Source organism: Macaca nemestrina, chromosome 12, assembly GCF_043159975.1.
Source record: "Macaca nemestrina isolate mMacNem1 chromosome 12, mMacNem.hap1, whole genome shotgun sequence".
In the NCBI taxonomy this organism is placed as follows: domain Eukaryota; kingdom Metazoa; phylum Chordata; class Mammalia; order Primates; family Cercopithecidae; genus Macaca; species Macaca nemestrina.
The window spans coordinates 56,434,860-56,444,547 of NC_092136.1; the positions used below are offsets into that span (position 1 = coordinate 56,434,860).

At 44.6% G+C, this 9,688-nt stretch overlaps 1 protein-coding gene across 1 annotated transcript in view; it reads right to left on the bottom strand.

The window, feature by feature from the left end:
* Positions 1 to 8,908, bottom strand: part of LOC105488757 (importin 7) — a 65,498-nt gene extending 56,590 nt beyond the window's left edge. The window contains exon 1 of the mRNA XM_011753152.3: positions 8,689 to 8,908. Within this exon, the coding sequence (XP_011751454.1) occupies positions 8,689 to 8,772 (84 nt within the window). The 5' untranslated portion in view covers positions 8,773 to 8,908. The remainder of the gene's footprint in view (positions 1 to 8,688) is intronic.
* Positions 8,909 to 9,688: the final 780 nt, after the last annotated feature.

The window sequence follows — 9,688 nt, forward strand, 5'->3', positions numbered from 1 at the left end:
CAAGGCAGAAGAACTCCTTGAACCCAGGAGATGGAGGTTGCAGTGAGCTGACACGGTGTCACTGCACTCCAGTTTGGGAAACAGTGAGACTCCATCTCAAGAAAAAAAAAAGAGAAAAAGGAAACTAACCACTAACCACAATAACCTTCTCAAAATTATCTTTCTTGGCTTCTCTCTTACTTTTATGACAAAATCCCAGTTTGCTTTTTCAGATGTTTCTCAAAGAACTCAAAATAGGCATGGTTGAAAGTTTAGCCCTCTAGTCCATCTCATACCTTTGGATCATACTACTGTAATTACTTGCCTGCAGAAGAATATCACTTTTCCATTGCTGCTTTCTCTCTTAAACTTCAGCTCCACATTCCAATGGCCTGCTAGACTTTTTCTACTTGATGTTTACCAGCTCCTCAAACTAGACACCCTGTATGTAATGCATATCTTCAAAATCAGTTTTCCCTCTGGACCCACATTTTCCAATGTAATCACTAACGTCAGTATCTTTTAAAACTTACTCTTCAAACCTGTAACTTTTTTTTTTTTTTTTTTGGAGACAAGAGTCTTGCTCTGTCGCCCAGGCTGGAGTGCAGTAGAGCAATCTCGGCTCACTTCAGCCACTGCCTCCCAGGTTCAAGCGGTTCTCGTGCCTCAGCCTCCTGAGTAGCTGGGATTATAGGCATGCAACACCACGCCCAGCTAATTTTTGTATTTTTAGTAGACAGGGTTTTGCCATGTTGGCCAGGCAACCCCCGATCTCAGGTGATCCTGAGATCCACCCACCCTGGCCTCCCAAAGTCCTGGGATTACAGGCCTGAGCCACCACACCGGGCCAAAACTGTAATTTTGTATTATTTCTCTCCACTGAAATATAACCAAAGAGACTTTCAATTAGCTACTATACTTCAGACCATTTTTAAGGAACATAGGAGGTAGAAGAATGCTGTGATATCAGATTTTTACATAAAATACAACCAGGTAATTTCAAGAACCAAGGAACTTCTAACCTTTGTTGTTACTAAAGCATTTGACAAGCTGGGCACAGTGGCTCACACCTGTAATCCCAGCAATTTGGGAGGCCAAGGTGGGCAGATCACCTGAGGTTGGGAGTTCGAGACCAGCCTACCAACATGGAGAAACCCCGTCTGCTAAAAATACAAAATTAGCCAGACGTGGTGGTGCATATCTGTAATCCCAGCTACTCAAGAGGCTGAGGCAGGAGAATCACCTGAATCCGGGAGGCGGAGGTTGTGGTGAGCTGAGACTGCACCATTGCACTCCAGCCTGGGCAACAAGAGCGAAACTCTGTCCCAGAAAAAAAAAGAAAAAGAATTTGACAAAGGCAAATATGACATCTACTTTGGCTACATGAAATATGAGGCACAGTGAGGTTAAGTCATTATAGTCGTAGACTCAGGACAGGGCTAAGGCTCTTCACTGTGTCCCCCTGCCTTTGTTAAAAAACAGTAATATGTCAGGTGCAGTGGCTCACACCTGTAATTCTAGCATTTTGGGAGACAAGGCTGGGCAACAAAGAGAGACCTCATCTCTACAAAAAATCAAAAACTTAGCCAGGCATGGTGGTGTGCACCTGTAGTCCCAGCTAGCTGGGAGGCTGAGGCAGGAGGATAGCTTGATCCCAGGAGAGTAAAGGCCGCTGTGAGCCATGTTCATACTACTGCACTCCAGCCTGGGTAACAGTGTGAAATCCCGTCACAAAAATAATAATAATAATTATTATTATTATATTATTTTACAATATCATTTTTATGCTTTCCAACTAGGAAGTTTTATGTTATTTTTTTTTTCTTTAAGATGGAGTCCCACTGTGTTGCCAGGCTGGAGTGCAGTGGTGTGATCTCTGCTCACTGCAAGCTCTGCCTCCCAGGTTCATGCTATTCTCCTGCCTCAGCCTCCTGAGTAGCCAGAACTACAGGCGCCCACCACCATGCCCAGCTAATTTTCTGTATTTTTAGTAGAAATGGGGTTTCACCATGTTCGCCACGATGGTCTTGATCCTGACCTCGTGATCCACCCACCTCAGCCTCCCAAAGTGCTGGGATACAGGTGTGAGCCAACACACCCAGCCGGAACTTTAATTTTATTTTTCATTTTTTGAGACAGAGTCTCGCACTATTGCCTGGGCTGGAATGCAACGACAGGATCTTGGCTCACTGCACCTCCGCCTCCCGGGTTCAAGCGATTCTCCTGCCTCAGTCTCCCAAGTAGCTGGGATTACAGGCACCCACCACCACGCCCGGCTAATTTTTCATATTTTTAGAGACGGGGTTTCACTATGTTGACCAGGCTTGTCTCGAACTCCTGACTTCATGATCCGCCTACTTCGGCCTCCCAAAGTGCTGGATTACAGGCGTGAGCCACCACACCTGGTCCCCAACTAGGAACTTGAAAAAAAAAAAAAACTTTTTTATTAGAAATTGTTTAGCAGCCGGGTGCCATGGCTCATGTCACTACAAGAATTTTTTCGTAGTGACAGGGTCTCCCTATGTTGCCCAGGCTGGTCTTAAACTCCTGAACTCGAGTGATCTTCTCCCTGCTTTTACCTTCCAAAGTGTTGGGATTACAGGCGTGAGCCACTGCGCCCAGCCTCTTTCAGATCTTTAACAAGCTACGTCACTGAATAACTTGCTATCTAAGAGCCAAAGTATCCAGGGACTTTCCTTCTCCCAAATTCAGAACAGTAACTTTAAAATATTCCTGGTGAAGGAATGTTATCTAAACTACAGGCTACTCTGGTCTTCTTTTATTGCTTTATTTCTAAACATTCCAGATTATCCTACAAATACGCCATTATTTTACACTTTTCCAGACCTAAGATTTTCATTAATTAAATACTTTTAATAAAATGAAATCAAATGAACCATTTATAAGTAAGGTATATCACATACAGCAGTAATAGTTAACCGTCTGTGACAATCCCAAAAGTGAGCCAGGGTAGTGTGAGTTTAAAAAAAAAAAAAAAAAAAAAACCCAAAATATCAAGAAACTTATCAAAAGCAAGTTCACTTTTTCATATAAAGCATGTGAGAAAGTAGCACTGCTGCCTATATACATAAAACCATTAGGCCGAGCACGGTGGCTCAGGCCTGTAATCCCAGCACTTTGGGAGGCCAAGACAGACGGATCATCTGAGGTCAGGAGTTCGAGACCAACTGGGCCAACATGGTGAAACCCCATCTCTACTAAAAATACAAAATTAGGCCAGGCACAGTGACTCACGCCTGTAATTCCAGCACTTTGGGAGGCCGAGGCGGGTAAATCACCTGCAGTGAGGAGTTCAAGACCAGCCTGGCCAACATGGTGAAATCCCATCTCTGCTAAAAACACAAAAATTAGCCCGGGTGTGGTGGTACATGCCTTTAATCCCAGCTACTCAGGAGGCTGAGGCAGGAGAATTGCTTGAACCCGGGAGCAGAGGTTGCAGTGAGCCGGATGGCGCCAATGCACGCCAGCCTGGGCAAAAAGAGCAAAACTCCACTAAAAGAAAAAAAGGTGTATATATATATATAACCATTATATAAAATATTGAGCTTAGGAACTAAGAGTTTAAATGTCTTCTGGGTAAACCCTCTAATTCTACTTACAGCATTTTTCTTGGCTGCAAATACAACAGGGGAGAGACTATTGATGCCAAGATCATATCCACCTTAGCCAAAATCAGATCCAATAGTTTCCTTATCCAAAATTTACATATAGTTTTATTATAGTACTGACCACATGTATTGTAAGGGCCAGTGACATAGTGATTATGGAGCTCTAGTAAGAAAGTGATCATGAATTTCTCTGCATCCAACTACTTAGCTCAGTGCCTAGCACACAGACATTTGCTGTTACATGAACCAGACTGGGAATTATCCTTCGGAATGAGTATTTCGTAAGTATCTTCCTGGCATTATATTTAAAAATGCCGGCTGGTGCAGTGGCTCATGCCTGTAATCTCAGCACTTTGGGAGGTCAAGGTGGATGGATCACTTGAGGTCAGGAGTTTGAGACTGGCCTGGACAATGTGGCGAAACCCCGTCTCTACTAAAATACTAAAATTAGCCAGGTATGGTGGTACGCACCTTAAGTTTCAGCTACTCAAGGGGCTGAGGCCTGAAAATCGCTTGAACCTGGGATTGGAGGCTGCAGTGAGCCAAGATCATGCCACTGCACTCTAGCCTAGGCAACAGAGTGAGACCCTGCCACAAAAATAATAGTAAATTTTTAAAAATAAATAAAAGAGCTAAAGCCCATATTGCTATTTACTAATATTATAACAGTAAGTCATAAAGCCTATTACTGGTAAATTAAGGAATAACAATAACAAAAAATAATAATTCATGACCTCATGAAACTTAAAATTATAGTGGAGAGAACAAAAGTAAAATTAGGCCAGGTGTGGTAGCACGTGTCTGCAGTCCCACCCACATGGGAGGCTCAGAAAGGAGGAGGCTGCTTGAGGCGAAGAAGAGTTCTAAGCTGTAGTGTACTATGTAGTGCAGCAGAGCCCACTGCACTCCAGCCTGGGCAATATAGCAAGGCCTTGGCTCTGAAAAAATTAAAAACAAGCTTGGGCAACACAGTGAAACCTTGTCTCTACAAAAAATACAAAAATAGTTGGGCATAGTGGCACATCCCTATAGTCTCAGCTACTTGAGAGGCTGAAGTGGGAGTGTCGCTTGAGCCCGGGAGGGAGAGGCTGCCGTGAGCCATGATGGTGCTACTGCACTGCAGCCTGGGTGACAGAGCAAGATCCTGTCTCAAAAAATAAATATAAATAAATAGGCTGGGCATGGTGGCTCATGCCTGTGATCCCAGCACTTTGGGAGGCCAAGGCGGGCAGATCACGAGGTCAGGAGTTCGAGATAAGCCTAGCCAACATGGTGAAACCCGTCTCTACTAAAAATATAACATTAGCTAGGTGTGGCGGCAGGCACCTAATCCCAGCTACTCAGGAGCCTGAGGCAGGAGAATCGCTTGAACCCAGGAGGCAGAAGTCGCGGTGGGCTGAGATTGCGCCACTGCACTCCAGCCTGGGTAATAAGAACAAGACTCCATCTCAAAAAAAAAAAAAAAAAAAAAAAAGGCCAAGCATGGTGGCTCACGCCTGTAATCCCAGCACTTTGGGAGGCTGAGACGGGTGGATCACAAGGTCAGGAGATCAAGACCATCCTGGCTAACACAGTGAAACCCCGTCTTTACTAAAAATACAAACAATTAGCCAGACGTGGTGGCAGGCACCTGTAGTCCCGGCTATTCAGGAGGCTGAGGCAGGAGAATGGCATGAACCCGGGAGGCAGAGCTTGCAGTGAGTTGAGATCGCGCCATTGCACTCCAGTCTGGGTGACAGAGTAAGGCTCTGTCTCATAAAAAAAAAATTTATTTATTTTTATTTTTATTTTTTCAGATGGAGTTTCGCTCTCGTTGCCCAGGCTGGAGTGCAATGGCATGATCTCGGCTCACCACAACCTCTGCCTCCTAGGTTCAAGCGATTCTCCTGCCTCAGCCTCCCTAGTAGCTGGGATTACCGGTGTGTGCCACCACGCATAGCTAATTTTGTATTTTTAGTAGAGATGGAGTTTCTCCATGTTGGTCAGGCTGGTCTCGAATTCCCGACCTCAGGTGATCCGCCCGGCCCGCCGCGGTCTCCCAAAGTGCTGGGATTACAGGCATGAGTCACTGTGCCTGGCCAATTTTTAAAATTTAATTAATTAATTAATTTTTTTGAGATGGAGTCTCACTCTGTTGCCCAGGCTGGAGTGCAATGGTGCAATCTCAGCTCACCGCAACCTCCGCCTCCCAGGTTCAAGCGATTCTCCTGCCTCAGCCTCCCGAGTAGCTAGGATTACAAGCATGTGCCATCGCACCCAGCTAATTTTGTATTTTCAGTAGAGACGGGGTTTCTCCATGTTGGTCAGGCTGGTCTCGAACTCCCAACCTCAAGTGATCAGTCCACCTCGGCCTCCCAAAAGGCTGGGATTACAGGCGTGAAACGCCACGCCCGGCCAAATAAAATTAATTTTAAAAATAAGCCAAATGTGTATGACAAATCAGTGCTATAGAGGAAAACAAGTGAAAGGAGATAGGGAGTATGATGGTCAAGGAATTCCTCAGTGATAAGGAAATATTTGAACAGGGATGGAAGGAAATGAGAGAACAAGTTAGGGGGATAACTATGAAAGGAGTTCCAAGGAGTTAAGTGCAAAGACTCTGAGGCAGAAGCCCTATTTTATTTTGACACTACCTACACTATAAACACTTTAATATCATTTACAAATTTTACATTGAGTCAGTGATTATTTCACTTAGTGAAAAGATTCATTCAAATGTCAATGATCTTTTTCTTTGGTTCTAAATGAACCAAAACACAGCTTCAGTGGAATGAGAGACATCATAGAATAATTCCTTCTTCTATCTTCTCCAAAGCAAGAGCCTTTCAGAAATGTTACTTCCTCATTCTTACTATATTCAAGACTTATCTGAGATCTGTCTCCCAAATCAATGTTCTGCCACAAGAAAGTCAAAGCAAAAAATATTTAAATGGAAGAAGGGAGAGGGAGAAGCAGTGTATTAAAATGGAATGAAAGTAAATATACTAATAGAAAATTTACCTTAGGAAGAATATTTAAAAATCTAAGTGTTGTAATTGAAAGAAATGTATGAAATGTAAATAGCTAAGGATTACAAAAGTAAAGGCCATGTAATAAATTTTCTTTGACAGATTAGCGGTGTTCACTGTTTGACAGTATTCCAGAACAGTAGTTTAATGGTTAAGTAAAAAAGGCTTTGAATGCTATTTTGATCATTTGTTTATTTTCCAAAAACTAGCTTGTCAAATACCCTAGGTCTCTATTACAAGATGTTAGTGCATATACTAGACATGCAATGTCTATCTGAGGAATAAATGAATTTCAGATTTTCAGGAAGTATTATTTCCCCAATTTTTGTAGAAGCAAACCAACTCTTTCAAGTACTCACTTTTAAAATTAATAATTACACGCAAGTATAATCAGTCAAAATAATACGCGATTACAGCAAAGTCATGATAGAAATGACCGTGACTAAACTTTCAGCTTTTCTAGAATTGTAACTGCATTATTATTTAACAAGCAAAATAATGTTCACCTTAACCCATGTCGATCACAAAGCAAATCAAAACAAAAAGTGATCCGTTGCTCCTTCCATAGCTGTATAACGGTTCAAAATAGTAATACGGTTCAACTCACTATTTTATATCCAAAAAAATTAAGCTCCTCCCAAGGTGACTTCGAGTCTAAAAATTTGAACACATAATCATCACTTCGTGTGGTATAATGACCTCACTTACATACAAAATAGATTTAACATTCTGAAATAATTTTACATTTAATTTCTGTAAACTCTGTAGGTAGTCTTCTTGAACTGTAAGTTCCATGAGGGAGGGATCTCTAGTGCAGCCCTTTACACTGAAAAAGTCCAATTAGTAACATTTCAGCTGTTTCTGGTAAGTCAATATAAACAACGTTTTTAAATTATTTACCAGCTAAAAGACGCATAAAATAGTTGAATTTCTATTTTAAAGTGTGATTTTTCAGTTAAAAAATGTACACTAAAGTTCAACAAAGTTGGCAGATTCAGCAGTATGCTAAAAGACAGTTACTAACTGGCAAAAAAGTTACAGCAGCCCTTTTAAGGAGGCTCTAAAATACTGATCATTAATACATAAAACTGCAAAAGTTTAGAAACAAAGAATGACGTTGGAGATAGTACAATAAATATTCATGCAATAAAGCTGTTTTCCAAGGAGCAGTCCCCCCAAAATATGGGGGAAACAAAAACCTTCAGAGAATGCAATATCTGAACTGATAAGGAGCTCGGCACATTCCAAGGCACTCAGACTTAACATTATCGCACCGGACTGTCACAGCAACTCTGTGGCGTAATTTTATGAATGGGAAAAACTCAGGATCAAGAGGTTAAGTGACTGGCCCAAGGTCACTCAAGAAATCAATGGTGCAGCTATACCTAGAAGGGTGCACTTCACCTGATTATTTCCACTACATAAGCCAGCCCTCCGACTGAAGCATTATGACAGTGGAAGAGCAGGGATCAGACTGAATGTCCCGCACTACCCCTGTCCTACTAATGAGGCGCGGGTTTGCCTTTGAAAGCCTTCCCTAGCAACTCAGCCAGAGAGAAGGAAGTTGTGCCCGAGGCAGGCCACTGATCAGCCCAGCCAAGTGACAAGGATGACAGGCGCAGCCCCCAAAGGACCGGTCGGCATTCCCAGGAGACCCTCCAAACCCTGCGACGGCGAGACTGGTCTCAGAAACGTCTGAAAAACCTCCCAGTAAGTTTCGCCCCCTCCTGGGCGTGAGGAACGAGCTGGGAATGACCTAGAGGGCGGCCGGCCACCCTAGCCGGCCATGTGTCCAACCCGTCACGCCCGCTTCGCCTCAGCCGGCTCCTCATGCCTAGACCGCAGGCAGAGGCCCAGCTCAGGATCCGAAGCAAAGGCAGCCTTGGCTGCAGCCACCACCACCACACCACATCTAGGCGCCCCGGCGTGGAAGTCGCCGTCAGATGTCCGCCCCACCCTCCTGTTGGGGCCCTCAACGACGTCGTCCGCGCCTCCGGCCAGGCCCCGGGGACTCGGCCTGCCACCTCTGTCTGCCCGCCTGCCCGCCGCCACCGCTAGCCGGGCGTCCTTACTTCATTGAGCTGGCGCTCCGCGGCCTCACGCAGGGCTGGGTCCATGGTGCCCCGCAGGGCCTCGATAATGGTGTTGGGGTCCATCGCAGCGCGGACTCGGTCAAACCCGGGGTTCGGGTGCTACTGGGCCAGGGATAGCGCCACTCACTGCGCACATGGACCCGCCGCGCTCCGCAGCGGCAACCGGCGCGAAAGGAAAGAGAAGCTCCAAGGCCCCGGATAGAACCTCTTCGCCTCGGCGTGGAGGCGGGAGATGCCCCGGCGACTTCCTGTGGGCGCGCCTGCGGAGCGCTTTGGGAGATGTAGTCCACAAACACAGTCCGCAGCCCACGTGACTGCCTAAGCTGTCGTTCCTACAGACAAGTCTTGCTATTCAAAAAACGAAAAGTGTTCAAATTCCACAAAAAGAAAAGTAAAACAATCAGTTACAAAAGGTTTCACGTACTATATCCATAGTGATCATAAATGGAATCAGATAGTGTGGTGCAATCTATTGCTAATGGCTGCGTAAATGAAGGAAACTCTGAAAAGCAATTTGAGATGTGTTTCTGATTGCCATTAAAATGTTTAAACTGCCGGGCGCGGTGGCTCACGCCTGTAATCCTAGCACTTTGGGAGGCCGAGGCGGGCGGATCATGAGATCAGGAGATCGAGAGCATCCTGGCTCACACGGTGAAACCCCGTTTCTACTAAAAATACAAAAAATTAGCTGGGCGTGGTGGCACGCGCCTGTAGTCCCAGCTACTCGAGAGGCTGAGGCAGGAGAATCGCTTGAATCCGGGAGGCGGAGATTGCAGTGAGCCGAGATCGTGCCATTGCACTCCAGCTTGGGCAACAAGAGCGAAACTCCGTCTCAAAAAAACAAGACAAAACAAAAAATGTTTAAACTCTGACCCAGTAATTCCACTTATGAGACTTTATCCTAAGGCAATAACACGGAAGATTTGAAAGGTTTTTAATCACATTACATGTTGGTAATTACTTAAATTGTGGCTTTTTA